At 43.2% G+C, this 15,505-nt stretch overlaps 1 protein-coding gene across 1 annotated transcript; it reads left to right on the top strand.

Moving 5' to 3' along the window:
- The first annotated feature begins 11,603 nt into the window (after nt 1–11,603).
- Nucleotides 11,604–15,027, top strand: LOC102867204 (N-myc proto-oncogene protein-like). Its single transcript, XM_006880664.1, has 2 exons — nt 11,604–12,393; nt 14,426–15,027. Exons 1-2 carry the CDS (start codon nt 11,604–11,606, stop codon nt 15,025–15,027), a joined length of 1,392 nt encoding a protein of 463 aa, XP_006880726.1.
- The last annotated feature ends 478 nt before the right edge of the window (nt 15,028–15,505 follow it).

Below are 15,505 nucleotides of genomic sequence, written 5' to 3'. Positions count from 1 at the left end.
ACAAACACAACAATGTCTTTGCATAGTCAATGAAACACAGAGAGATAGTATTCCTCTGGTACTCTCTGCTTTCAGCCAATATCTATCTAATGTTGGCTGTGACGTCCCTAGTGCCACGAACTCTTCTAAACCCAGCATGCACATCTAACAGTTCTCTGCTGACAGTTCCAGTTGTTTCTGGATAATTTCAGCAGTATCTAAAGCCCTTCACCATATTTCCATTTTAATCATAAACCCCAGTAATTCTGATATGCATCATGAAAAAAGCAGAAGATCTAACAAATACCAGTTTTCAAGGAGAGATAGATATTGTGCTTGACAGCATAGTTCTTGAGAGGCCTTGGAGGAGTGGTGTGGACAGCATTCAGGCCTAGGTATCTGTCCTTGAATAATTGGACTCCACTGAGCTCTAGCCATAGACACAATTCTCTTCAAGATAGCTCTCTTTATCCCTAGGCTTACTCCCAGTACCTGGAAATGATGAGGCTGCTTTAGGAGTGTCATGCTCCTAATGCAAGATGTAATTACTTTGCTTCTTGGGCTTTGCCTCGCTGTATTTTCCCTCTTTCATGAGGGACTACTCCTTTAACAAGGATGCTGTAGTAATATTCACAAGGACTGGAGGACAGATTGGGGAAGTCTTTGGTTGCATTAAATCTAAGTCTAGTGTTGAACTAAGATTGTAGGATTGTTAGCACAGCGTAACGTCTCCCATCCTGACTATTACAATCTTACTTTCCCTTATCACATAAGAAAATACCACTTTCTCTTCTCATGGCTCATGTGTCTTCCAGTCTATCTAGTCTTCATCTACTCCCCCAGGTAGAGGTGGACTTCCTTCCTCTGTACTAACCTCTCTTGTAGCACAATCAGGCGTTTACGTGACCTTTTCTGTTTCTCTGTCTTGCCACCCACAATGGCTTATAAGTGCCTTCAAGGGAGAAGTTATAGGTCACATAGAAGTGTTTGTTGATGGAGTTGTAAAGAACGTTTGTGACATGATGCCATCCCCATCTGCCCCATTAACTCTGGTTATGAATAGAAGATTGAAATAGAGCTAATTAGAAAAGAGGACCTGCAAAGTCTCTTTGGACACTAGCTAGCAGTTAGCGGTTCATGAGTTCTTTCTGAGCAGGAGAAAACCTTTCTTAGCAAGTGCCAGGGAAAGCGGCACAGTTCTCCAAACTGAAGCAATTTGTTAGCATTTATAAGTTCACATTTGTACGTATTTTAACTTCTAATTACTTCCCTTTTTTGTGCTTAGAATGCCATCTGTCCTTTTGACAGGTTTTTGGATTTGATACCATTTACCAGGAAATATGACCATCATGTGTACTGTAAAAGGATTCTAAAGTGTCCATCTCAAACAACCTCATTTCAGTAACTTCACACTCCATGATGTTTATATAGAGATTTTAACCACTTTTATAAAAAAACATTTGCTGCATTAGAATGACTAGCACAGGATCCTTTATCAAATATTAGGGAGCCCTGGTGGCCTAGTGGTAAAAAGCTACACTGCAATCCAAAGGGTCAGAATTGAAATTTACCAGTTTCTTCCCTGAAGAAGGATGGGCAATCTCTTCACCTCACATGCAATTGACTGCCTCTAAAAACCTGCTAGCTTTGGGTGGGTTCCAACTCAATGGCACACACCAACGGGCATGAAGAACTCCAGAGCACTCCCCTGTAGTCTTAAGAGAGAATCAGTATGAATCAGAATTCAAATACACTTACTGATGACAGTGAAAGAGAAGCTTCCACCTGGAACCCAAACAGAATCTTCTAATGATGTAGGTTTTGTGGAGCTTCTGCTGGAGGGCTCTCACTAGAACCAAGGGAGAGGACTAATCTTTACCCAATGCCCTTTAGAAGTCCAGCACTTCATAGACTCTCTTAATCTTCATCTGATAAAAATTTATAGATAATCACATAGGGTCACAGTGACTGGATTGTCCAAAGTCACAGAGATCATTGCAGGCCTATTAGGCTTCAGAGTTTTGTTCTATCTACCATTCCTTTCACTGGATGTGGTGGCAGGCAAGATGAAGTGATTCCTGCAATTCAGAACAGCTAATCTTGTTAGGAAAGTCACATATGCACATGAACCTGATAAAGAACACTGAGTAGATTATGCTAACCAAAAGGGCAGGCAGTGAAAGATTAATAAAGATTTGTGGGAGAGGAGTAGGGCTGGGGAAGGGAGGTCAAGATTCCTTACTGAAGAAAATCTCTAAACCTCAAAGAAAAGATTTTAATATGCGTACAGGAAAGGGAAATTCTTCCTAGGAGGAAGAAACATCTTAAAATTAAGATATTGAGTAGAGACTATCACTGATTATTATTTAAATATAAGGAAACAGAAAGTCTCTCTTTATACCCCACTCCCCTTCTGTAATTCTAACAACCCTACTCAGCTGTTAATGTGGGTGTTAGATTCAATGAAGGGGGAGGGGGAGCTGTTCTGAGTGTCCCCAGCACTGCGGAATGTTATTGCTTTCACTAATAAAATTAGCAAGAATCAATGTATCAGATCAGAGATCTGTTAAGTAATAACCTGAAGAGATGTTCTGGAAAGAGGAGAGATCTATAGTCACTCAAATTAAATCACTGCAACTAGAAAATAATTCCCCCAAGAGGAAATGTAGAGAAAATAAGTAACGTGGAGTGCTGCTGCTGCTTTTTATTTATTTGTTTTTTAGTGTTTCTTCTAAGAATTGGGACCAAATGGGTCACAACAAGATGGTAAGCCAAAATCCCTCCCCTAGTTACAGTCGATATTTGGTTCCCCTAAATGCAAACTCTTCTGGTGCTTTGTGCTTGAATTATTATTCAAGTGTAAGATCTGTAAAGGAAAAAACTATTCCCTTCTCCCATCCCTATGGACACTGGTCATATTCCTTGGAACTGGCTTGTGCTTTAGCATAAGGAAAAGAAAGGGAGTAGCGAATTCCATTAATGTAACACTAGCATCTTACATCCACATAGCTCTTAACAGTTTACAAAACATTTTTACTTTTACTAATATAAGTAAAAATAATAATAATAATTCATCTTCCATCTTGTTTTCTCTTTTTATTTAAAAGATAAGTTTCTTACATTTCATACAATTCTCCCCAACTCATTTTCTTATTTTTTTTGCCCTAACTCCATAATGTCCTCAAGGCTGAGACAAAACTTCAGGAATGTTTGAATTACTTCAAAGGATGCAAAAAAATCACTGAGGAGAGTACAAGTGTTGTTACACATTTCTCTCTCTCTCTCTCTCTCTCTCTCTTTTTTTTACAACTAAATTAAATTACTGGTATTAAATTAAAATAATTTTTAAAAATGTAATTGTGCCATTACCAGTTGAACTCCCCACCCTCCAAATCTTCCTCAATGACAGGTCACGCATTTCCCTTCTGCTTCAGAAGGGGAAAAAAACCAACAAAACAAAACCAACAAAAAAGCTGTATCTATTGTGCCTAGGACACATTCTTGATTAGAATCCTGATTAAACCAGTTCTCCTTATGTCTTCTATTTACATTAAACTGACTCAGCACTAGGTAGGTCTGAAAGAATGTCCACTAGCCTTGAAAACAATGGACAGCTTTGAGGATGATCTTCATAAGGGGATCTTTTACCTATGATAGTTAGCATTCCTGAGAATAACAGAAAAACAATGATTTTTTTTTTTTAAATAAAGAAAACACACAAATGACATTTGTTCATAACCCTTTTATGTTATAAATTTTGGGAGAAACCCTTTAGTTATTTTCTGTTTCGGTTTTCCAAAGGAAACTAACTTGGTGCACATTCTTCCCAAATTGTTACCAGGTTTATGTAGCCTATCTAAGAGTGCATATGTCCAAAATGCCAGACATACTGACCTCTCTCTCGCTTATTTCCTTTCATAGTCACAGACTTTTTCCAAATCAATATCCACATATCTGATGAATAATTTTTAGTGGTTGCAAATTATTTCACTGAATGGATGTATTTGGCCAGAGTGGATTCAACTGTTCTCTTACTGATTTACAATATTATTTTTGTTGTTGTAGAAACATATCTTCTTGGTTATCTATTTTTGTATACTTCTGACATTATTTCTTTTCCCACTTTAAAAAATGTTATATTGGTTTGAATACAAAACGTTATTTCTTTATGAAATGGATGTTCACACTTGGGACTGAACACCAACAGAAAATGAGAAGAACCCCCCTCAACCTCTAACATTGCTAACCTTTTGGGCTAATTTGCTAGACTAAAAGATGTTAATCCGTTTAAGGTTATTTTGCATTTCCTTGACAACTAGTGAAGTTGAGCATCTTTTTCATATGCTTATTGATCATTTGCATTTTCTTTTTTAGTGAATCACCATATCCTGGTTTCTGGCTTATTTAGGGACTCTGGATTTTTAGTTTTTGGTGTGGGTTCCCCCCCCCCCCAATCAAATTATTGGAGTTCTTTCTACCAATGTTTTGTAACACAAGTATTTATTTTTTTAATTGAAATAAAATTTTTATTTTTATACTAGTTTACTTACAAAGTTCATTTACATTGTTTTTCACACCACACCGGATCTTTCCCATTTCCTTTACCCACCCCCTCCCTCCACCCATCGAATTGATAACACAAGTATTTTTTATCATTCTGTTATTTAGAGTGTGTTTTAACTATAAACATTTTCATATTTGCTGTGGTCAAGGATGTTGTCTTTCTTATCCAGTTGCCAGACCGTTTTACTCAGAAAAGACTCAAATGTATTAAAAGATGCTTTTATTTAATACTTTGATAGTTTTATTTTTAAAATGGAATCTTTACTCTCATCTCTCACCTCTGCCCCTGTTTGGTTAAAGCAGGGTCTCGTTTTATTTTATTCTAAAGAAAAGACTTAGTTGAAGACTCAGTTGATCACAGGGATTTTAACATTATTTAATCAGCAAAAATTTGACACATGGGGTGTAATGCGATATGGCGTTTCTGGGAAACAGTAGACTCTAGTCTGGACCCTAAAATTCTTTATGATTGGACATAAAATTCAGAGGTTATGAATTTCCTAACCAATCATATATATTAGACCGTCCTGATTTTTTGGTATGTATTGTTTTTGTTAGGTTTCGTCAAATAGAATAGGACCCATAGCGACTCTGTGAACAACAGATCTGAACGAATCCTGTCCTAGCCTGTGTCATCTTCACAATCTCTGACACACTGGAGCCCATTGCTGCAGTCACTGTGTCAATCCATCTGGTCAAAGATGTCTTTCACTGTCTCCCCATCTTTCTAAGCATGATGTCTAACTCCAAGGAATAGCAACATACCCAAAGTAGGTGAGACGACAAGCTTTGCCATCCCTGCCTCTAAGGAGTACTCTGGCTGCCCTTTATCCAAACATATCCGTTTATTCTTTTGGCAGCCCGTGGGGTATTCAGTATTCTCCAACACCACAGTTTAAAGGCATTATTTTTTCTTCTGACATTTACATTCCTTGTTTAGCTCTCAGCACCATAGCAAGTGATTGAAAAAACTATGGCTTGAATCAGTCACAACTTATCCTCAAACTGACATCATTGCTCCTCAGTAATTTAGAGAGGTCTCTGACTGCTGACTTTCCCAGTGCAATGTCTCCTGACTAATTTCTGGATTGCTGGTACCAAGTGGGTTGATTGTGGATTTAAGTAAGATGGAGTTGTTGACAGTTTCAATCTATTCTCCATGTATCATGATACTGCCTTTGGGTCTAGTGATGAAAATGTTTGTTTTCTTTACATTGAGATGCAGTTAATATCAAAGACTTCAGTTTTTTGTGTTTTTTTTTGTTTTTTTGTTTTTTTTTTTTTAGGCTTCAGTTTTTTATTTTTCTGCCGCAAGTGTTTCAAGTCTTCCTCACTTTCAGAAAGCAAAATTGTGTTGTCTGCATAATACACATTGTTGATGAGTTTTCCTCTTATTCTGATACTACATTCTTCTTCGTAACATCCAGATTCTCAAATGATTTGCTTAACATACAAACTGAACAGGTATGGAGATTGACACAGCCCTGATACCTATACTTGTTGACTTTAAACAATGCAATATTCTCTGATTTTGTGTTACAGGTTTTTCATGAGCAAAATTAACTGTTCTGGGATTCCCATTCTTCTCAATGTTAGCCATGATTTGTTATGAGCCACAAAGTCAAATGTCTTTGCATAGCCAATGAAGAACAAATAGATATTTTTCTGGTGTTTTTTACTTTTAGCCAGGATCCATCTGACATCAACAATGATATCCTTGGAACCACAAATTCTTCTAAACTTAGTTTATACTTCTAGCAATTCTTTGTCAGTGTACTGTTCTAGTCATTTTTGGATTATCTTCAGCAATATTTTTGCTTACATGCCATATTAATGGGGTTTTTTTATAACTTTTTTTTATTATTGAGTCATCTTTCTTGAGAATGGGAACAAATATATATTTCTTCCAATGTGTTGTCCAGGCAGCTGTTCTCCAAATTTCTTGGCACAGACTGGTGATCATTTCCTGGGCTGTATATGTCATTTGAAACATGTCAGTTGGTATAGTCAATTCCTAGGGCCTTATTTTTTGTCAATGCCTTTATTGAAGCTTAAACTTCTTCCTTCCTTGATCATATAGTGTTGTTGTTGTGTCCCATCAAGTCGCTTGCAACTCATAGTACAAGAGCCCTAAACATGCTCTATCCTGTGCCAATCTCACTGTCTCTTACACACCTACTCCCACTACCCCAATCACCAAATCAATCCATCTCATCAAGGGTCTTCCTCTCCTGCGCTGCCCCTCCACTCTCCCAAACATGATGCTCCTCTCCAAGTATTGGTCCCTCCTACAACATGCCCAAAGTATGTCAGACGAAGCTTCAGAATCCTTGACTCCAAGGAGCATTCTGGTTTCACCTTCTCCAGAACAAACCTGTTTGTTCTCCTAGCAGTCCATGGTATATTCAACACTCTTCTCCAGCACCACAGCTCAAAGACATCAATTCTCTATCACCCCTAGTCATTGTATTTCCTGAAATATTTCAGTGTTGGCTAGTTGTTTTTTGGTACAGTGATTCTCTGTATTCTTTCCATCTTCTTTTGATGCTTCCTGGATCATTCAAGATTTTGCCTATAGCATCTCTAAGAATTACTTGAAGTCTCCTAAATTACAAGACTTATCTGTCAATTTGCTGAATTGAGGGAATGGTCTGAATATTGCTAATTACTTTGTAAGTTAGGTATCTGTACTCTTGCTTATTTATCTTTGTTCTAATTAGTACAGCACTTATCTGTCATAGTCTAAGAAAGTTTCTTAAAGAATTTCCAAGCTTCTATAAAAACACACTAGGAACCACAAGCAATAGCAAGGTTTCTGCTCATACAAAGGCTTTTATCTTGCCATTTGCAAATGAAGATAACAATAAATATTTGTTAAATATTATCATTCAGCTAACTTTCAAATTCAGACTTGCTAGTAATTACTGTTTTAAATTAAAAGGAGATTTGAGGCCCAGTAAAGACCAATTATTTGGCATCTGAGGAGCTAGTAATAAGTAAGTCTCTTGTCTTCTTGTCCCCTCTTTTTCTGCTACACCTTGTTTCTTGACAAAGCACAAAAGGTGTGCTGATAGATACAGGACAGGTGAGAGAAGACCAGGATAGGACTTTTAAACACAGCAACTGGGTCCATCATGGCCTGTTTTACCAGTCATCCTGCCACTGTGGTGAAACAGTAGAGCCAGTAATTCTGAATGGCCTCTCTTGCGGCTGTTGATGATGAGCCTGGAGATGGTTCAGAAGTGAACCACTTGCTAAGAGAGGTATATTAGAAAAGCTGACCACCTGAGAAAGAGTGATTTGGAGATCTCTGCCTTGACAAATATGTTTGAATACTTCTTCTGTGCAGGGACCCTGCTGTGCCCTGGAGGATTTCATCATGAGCAAAACAGACATGGACTCTCAAGAAACACAGGAGCCTAGTGAGAGAATCAAACAAAGCCTTTTCCGTCGTACAGCCTGATGAGGAAGAAAACATTAAACAAGTACTCCAAGGCATTTATAATTACAAATGCGGGTAAATGCTTTGAAGGAAAATCCAGTATGCTTGGAAATGATGCAGCCAGAAGGCCGGATTTAGATTAGGGGGTTAGGTAAAAGCAAAGCAAAAGTGGGAGCAGGAAAGGCTTTTGCAAAAGTGAAGTGTTTTATATATGTGAGCAAAATAATAATGGTGATGATAATAATAAAATAACAAGAATAATAATAATAGTATCTGGAAGTGTGTTTCTCTCTCTTTCAAGGGTCACTTCTTTGAGCTCAGAGAATTGTCAAGGATGCTGAGACGTTCACAGATGCTAATATTTGAGCATTTTATGACCTGACTCCTTGCATTCTCATACGTGACTTGTTTGAATATGGAAGTAAATAGGGGATTAATGGGGGGTATGGAAGAGGTAAGATCTCTGACAGCACCATCCCCAGAACTAACATTTATGAAAGCTTAACCTGACTGAAACGAGAATTTTGATAGTGAGATGGGATGATAAGGGGCTTCCAGGAAAAAAGTAACTTCTAGGGAAAGAATATTAAAATCTGATTATAATAACAATAGCACTTATGGAAGTGGTGACTGTATTGTGAGCTGGGTACTGTTTTAGTGCTTTCATTAACTAGTTTCTCAAACCACCCATTTTAGGTGGTTATTGTGTCTCATCCAGTCGGAATCTACCCTTCCAGAGGATTTTCAGAACCAGTAAATCTCACAGGAGATGAACTCATTCCTTTAAAAAATAGAGGAAATTGAGGCACACGGATTAAGTAGTTGATAGCAGTTTTCCTTTTTGTTTGCCTCCAACAATTTGAAGTTAAAGTTTGTTTTCAAGTTCTAATCTTTAGGGGATCTAGACAGCAGTTCTTCCTCTGTGAACCTTCACTCAGACCAAAACCCTCAAACTCATTGTTGGCGACTCACAACTAACCCTTCAACGGGTTTTCTGAAAAAATGTATAAATCGCACGTGAGGCATTGTCCAACCCCCTCCCCCCACCCCCGTGGATTCAAATCACCAGAGGTGTAACTTTGGAGGAGCTACAGACTACACCTCGTGAACCATACCTCCTTCCATCATTGCCTGTCGGTCAGAACCGACTCATAGCTACCCTTCAGTGTGATTTCGCATCAGAGGCAATTATCTTTCTCCCCTCACAGTCGTTCACAGTGCCAATTCCCTGCAGACTAAGGCCACTGGAATTGTCCTCAATAATTTGGGAGAATGTCACTTTCAGCTTTCAAAAGACAAACTTGGGGACTTTATGGACACGCTCCTTCCCAGGCAGCATGGCCACCCAGTGAGGAGCACTTGTTGACAGTCCTGTGGGGGAACGGATCACAGTGGGGCTGGCCCCATTGCAGCCCGAAGCCAAAGCCTGGCAACTCCGCTTTATGCTTGGTCTCCGCGAGGTGTCGCCTTTGGCCGACGAAACCCGTGTGGCGCCACCCTGGTAGCCCAGTTATTTATTTTCAAGCAAGGGGGGCGCCTCTCGCCTTTTAATTGAAAACTAGAAACATCCTAGACGATTCCCAAATGGGCGCGTCCTCCCTTGCATTTTGCACTGAAGAGTCTACCTTTCCTTCGAGATCACACTCAAGGTACTTCCTCGGCAGAACATTGTTCCTTATTAGCCTCGCGCTCCGTTGTGTACAGTCAAGGCGGGGGACTGGGTTAGGAGTGCTGGCTCCTGCCGCCACCCCCTCTTCCAGATTTTTTTTTTCTAGTGCCAGGCACTTGCCAGGCCCTCAGGGTGGGTGTTGCACTGCACTGCACGGCATACAGCTGGTTTGTAGAGTGCACCCGGTGCAAGCCCGGGGGTCCAAAAGGGCGGGAGGAGCACACACCAGGCTTTCCAGCTTTGCAGCCTTCTCTGCAAAGAAGAAAAGCCAAGTGGCTTTTGGCGCGAAATCCTTGGCGCCTCCCCTGATTTTTATGGAAATCAAGGGGGCGGGGCGAATCCTCCTTTCTCTTTCTCCCACCCCCTTGTCTGCACTGCAGCCCCTTCTTTCCCCGCCTCCTGAGTGTGTCAGATTTTTCAGTTAATAATATCCCCCGAGCTTCAAAGCGTAGCCAGTGACAGTCATCTGTCTGGACGAGCTGGGTGGATGCGGGGGGCTCCTGGGAACTCGGTTGGAGCCGAGCTAGCGATAGCCTGGCGCAAGTGCGCACAGCCAGCCAGCCGAGGAATCCCCCATAGTGCAGCCGGAGACCCCCACGCAGTATCGCCACTGGATCCCGGGCAGGCAGTCAGCGGGAGGTAAGGAGCCGAGGTTGAAAACGCCTGGCATCCCGGGAGCCTCGAGCGCGGCGGGAAGGCAAACCCTGAACCGGATTATACCTAGCGCTCAGGGCGCCCAAATATGCCTAGGGGATTATGTTCGCTTCCGAAACAAAATGATCCCGGGGTGTCCCTGACGAACCAGTTCCAGCCTCAAAGGTACACCCGCTAGAAGGGACACACTCAATTTATTTATTTTTTTTCTAGAAGAGACCCACCCAATTTTTCCCTCCTAGTGCATGAAGGATCGGGTGGGGGGTTTATTTATAAAATTTTCATGCATTTTAATGCAAGGGCATGAGGGAGCTGGTATGTCTCCGCTCCAAAGCTGAGGTTCTCCAGAAGGTGTCCCCGGAGGAAGGAGAGGGGCTGAGGCTGGGCGAGGCCGTCGCGGTAGTAATCTGGGTCACGGCTGCTCCAGCTCTAAGACACGGCAATCATGTAAACTCTGGCATGATTCTCAAGAATTGGGGTTCACATCACCGTTAGAGGACATTTGAAAAAGTAGGGGTGGGGCTAGTGAGGTTCTAAATAAACCATAGGCATGAATATCTGGAGAGTGGGTGAATGCCAAAAGGCATCTGGCTCAAATTTGGGGGTGTGTGGTGGGTGAGTTTCGTTGATTTGAATGTCTTGTTGGTCTGTCTGGGAAGAGGGGGGAGCCTTTTCCATTTGAAAAGTTTCCTAAATCTACTATCATTTTGAACTCTGAGGTCACATTTTTTTCAAAGGCCAACTGGTGCAGTCCTTTAAGTGTTAACGCTAGGTAGCTGTTTTGGAGAGCCAATCTCTAAAGGCAGTTGAAAATGCACTGTGCAATTAGGGCTGGCATACAAGTTGAGAGGGCTAGGATTCTGCAGCTCTCAACAGTCCCCTCCCTCAGTCAGTGCCTTGTGTGAATGAAATGGCAGTTTCCAAAGTTGCAGAAACCCCAGCCAGCCCCGACTACATCTGCATGCTCCTCCCATATACCCCCTGGTGTAGACAGCTAGTATACAAAAGGGAGAGAGACACACACAGAACTTCCTCCACTTTCAGGAGCGCTGGGGCGGAGTAGGTGCTTTGGAGCGCAGATTGAAAGCCAGGTTAAGGTTTAAGGGGGAGCTTTCGTGCAGCCTGTCTCCCTTTCTGCTCAGCTTGCCAACCCCTCTCTTGGTGTATCTGTCCGTTGCAGCGTCGGAGGTTGGAGCCGGCCCCCTCCTTCCACGCCCTCCACGGGAAGGAAGTACCCCAGCATTAAAAGGAGCGCGGCAGAAAGAAACCCTCATTCGCCGACGAGGAGGCGAGCCAATGCCAAGCTGCACCGCTTTCACCATGCCTGGAATGATCTGTAAAAACCCGGACCTCGAGTTTGATTCACTGCAACCCTGCTTCTACCCTGATGAAGATGACTTCTACTTTAGTGGCCCCGACTCAAGCCCCCCGGGAGAGGACATCTGGAAGAAGTTTGAACTGTTACCCACACCTCCGCTGTCGCCCAGCCGTGCCTTCCCGGAACACAGCCCGGAGCCCCCGAATTGGGCTACCGAGATGCTGCTACCCGAGGCTGACCTTTGGGGGAACCCAGTCGAGGAGGATGCATTCGGCTTGGGGGGACTAGGCAGCCTCAACCCAAATCCTGTCATCCTCCAGGATTGCATGTGGAGCGGCTTTTCTGCCCGGGAGAAGCTAGAGCGCGCGGTGAGCGAGAAGCTACAGCACGGCCGCGGGGCGCCCGCTGCAGGGACCGCAGCCCCGGTCCCCGGAACCGGAGCCGGCACCTCTCCTAGCCGTGGGCACAGCGCGTCTGGGGCTACCGGCCGCACTGGGGCCACCCTGCCTGCCGAGCTTGCCCACCCAGCCGCCGAGTGCGTGGATCCCACTGTGGTCTTCCCCTTTCCAGTCAACAAACGGGATCCAGTGCCTGTACCTACCATCTCAACCGGTGCCCCTGTGGCGGGCGCTGCGGTCCCCTCCGGGCCGAGCGCTGCAGCCCCGGTCAGCGCCCCAGCTGCTGCTCCTCGCGCAGGCAGCCGTCCGGCCAGCAGCGGCGACCACAAGGCTCTCAGCACGTCTGGAGAGGACACCCTCAGCGACTCAGGTAAAGAGCGATTCCTTATTTTACATTACTTAGCTAGTGTCCGGCTGCTTCACGAATGCTGAAACAAGGGGTCATGGTCCTTTCGATAATTATCATGTTTTGGGCTTTGAGGAGTGTTTTCAAAGCAGTGATGAAGATTCCCTTTTCCTCCAAGCCCAGCCCCGGGTAGTGAGCGAGTGAACGGTCATTTCAGGGAGCTTTTACTCTAGGCTAACACTGGGCCGTATCGGGCCCCCAAAGTTCGTGATCAAAGCAGAGAGACGGTTCAGAGAATGCTAGATAAAATTCCTGGGCAGAAACCTGTTAAGGCAGAAATAGAAAAGGACTCAGCCAAGCCCTGGAGAGGAAAAAAGATCCTAATGACTGCTAAATTCTATCTAGGGTGTAGTAAGTTAGTGTGAGATTATGCAAATGCCTAATAAATGTTTTTATTTTTTCCAAACCCTCCTTCAAATCTGTCTGTCCTGCCTCTCCACCCCCACCCCCATGGCCCCAGGGCTAGTTGCTCCTGGTGTGTGGCCAGCAGGCGGCGACATGGAGAATAGAGTAGTTGAGAAACTGGGGGTGGGGGGCATCCATCACTCCCTCCTTTTAGCAGCTGGCGGCAAGCACAGCGGTTGTGTACACGCGTGTACACGCGAGGCCTTCCCTTAGCAGTTAACAGTGGAAACTAACTCCAGTTTAGTTTTTCCGGCCAGCATCTCAGGACTAATTTGAGATATGAGTGGTGGTCTGTAATCCATTGCCCTTCAAAGTAAGGGGCTGCATTTAGTAAACCCTTCAGGAATGCCCACAGAGCCTGAATTATTGTTATGTATGTGTCTTTTTAAAACTGAAGTGAAAAGGTTAAAATAAAAACTTTCCCCGGGCTCTGGAGGTAAAGAATTCTGCCCTAACTTTTGTGCTTGAAACAGGTAGCAGAGACCCACTGAAAACTTGAAGAAATACTGTTTACAAAGTCCAGAATAGGAATAGATAAGAAGCCCAAGTTTCCTTCAGCTTGGATCCATCTGATGCTCCTGGAAGGAAAACTTGGTGATAAGCCTCCAGTTTGAAAAGGCTCTCTGTCCCTTTAATGTCTGAGCCTTGACAGCTTTCGGTGAGGAAGCACTTCCTTCCAACAGCTGGCTTCTTGGCAGAAAACCAAAACATTGGCTTAAAGGGACCCACAGACTGGAACAGACTCACATTTCGGCTTTAGAACAAATCCAGCAATTGTTCAGCTTTCCGGTCTCCTTCAGATCAAGTAGAAGATGTGTTTTGATTTTCATGCTTGCATTTTAAACAATAATTTTCTATCTCAGCTTGATAGTGAATGAGGAGAGGGAGAACTGCACATGATGGTACATGTGTTTTGGTGCTGCTGTTCTTGTTGGTGACTTTCAGGAGAGGTGTTTCCATTGTTTTGGTTCATAGCTTAGGGCTTTGAAGTCAAAATTTGCTCTTTGTTACAAGAAAAAATTGTTGTTTTTTAGAATTTTTTTTCTTAATTAAATTTTTAAGTGGGAGGTTCCCCCCCATAAAAAAGATTTAGAAGTTGAACTCAGGCATGTGTAAATTTGTAAATATTCTTACGGGGAGCTAAAAATGGAAATGAGTTTACAAGATAAGCTGGCGATTGGGGTAAAACCTCCTATTTATTGTGCCTCTACCTCAGTCTTGTCCTGTGTATATTATCTGTCACACCCAAGCTGTGGTATTTATCTACTGAGTGTCTGTGAAAACTAAGGCTTACAAGTTGGGGAACTTGCCTTGGGGTGGTGCAACTGGTGTGTTTTTTAGACCCTGAAGCCCAGGTTCTTTATAACATAGCAAATGATGCCACCAGAGCTTCTTTTAATAAAAAACAAAACAAAAAAACCAATTTTGAGTAGGAATGGAAAGTATTGCAGAGCTCTGGAAAAGGAAAAAAAATATTTCCTGATAATCTCAAACTTCAGTATATTTCCGTTCATCGTGTTGATTGTTTCAGAGTTATAGCAGACTATATGCCAGGCCTTGCTGTATGAATAACTGTCTCTTTTTCTCAAAGATGATGACGACGACGAAGAGGAAGATGAAGAAGAAGAGATTGACGTGGTCACGGTGGAGAAGCGGCGTTCTTCCTCAAACAAGGCTGTCACCACCTTCACCATCACCGTGCGCCCCAAGAACGCAGCCTTGGGCACAGGGAGGGCTCAAGGGGGTGAGCTGATCCTCAAGCGATGTGTCCCCATCCACCAGCAACACAACTATGCCGCCCCGTCTCCCTACGTTGAGAGTGAAGATGCACCACCCCAGAAGAAGATTAAAAGCGAAGTGTCCCCTCGTCCCCTCAAGAGCGTTGTTCCTCCAAAGCCTAAGAGCTTGAGCCCCCGCAACTCTGACTCGGAGGACAGTGAGCGCCGCCGCAACCACAACATCCTGGAACGCCAGCGACGCAATGACCTGCGGTCCAGCTTCCTCACGCTTAGGGACCATGTGCCAGAGCTGGTGAAGAATGAGAAGGCTGCCAAGGTGGTCATTTTGAAAAAGGCCACAGAGTATGTCCACTCCCTTCAGGCAGAGGAACACCAGCTTTTGCTGGAAAAGGAAAAGTTGCAAGCAAGGCGGCAGCAGTTGCTAAAGAAAATGGACCACGCTCGGACTTGCTAAAACGTTTCTCAAAACTGGACAGTCACTGCCACTTTGCACATTTTGATTTTTTTTTTTTTTTAAAGAAACAAATATTGTGTTGACATTAAGAATGTTGGTTTACTTTCCAATCAGTCTCCTGTCAAGCTTGGATCTGGGTGGGGAGCAGGACGAGTGGGTGTTCTGCTGGGCTTTGGGATATGGGTCTGTCTGATGCTATCTATGCTGGGTGTCCCTCACTGCGTTTCTTCCACTTCACCTCTGAGAAGCTGTTCATGACAACTCGAGAGAGAGAGAGCCTTTGGGGCTGTTGAAGTCACCTTGTTCCAAGTTTCGAAACAACTGAAAGTCATTCCTTTTTTTAAAATGGTGCTTAAGTTCCAGCAGATGTCACTTAAGGGGTTTACCATTTGATACCCCTGGGGGAACATTTCTGTAAATACCATTGACACACTGCCTTTTGTACATGTCTTGGAGTAATGAGAGGTGGCTTTCACGG

This window comes from Elephantulus edwardii, unplaced genomic scaffold (assembly GCF_000299155.1).
Source record: "Elephantulus edwardii isolate Elephantulus edwardi_28Jun2011 unplaced genomic scaffold, EleEdw1.0 scaffold00009, whole genome shotgun sequence".
NCBI lineage: Eukaryota > Metazoa > Chordata > Mammalia > Macroscelidea > Macroscelididae > Elephantulus > Elephantulus edwardii.
The sequence above is the reverse complement of the archived record's forward strand: the minus strand, read 5'-3'. Positions and strand labels throughout refer to the sequence as shown.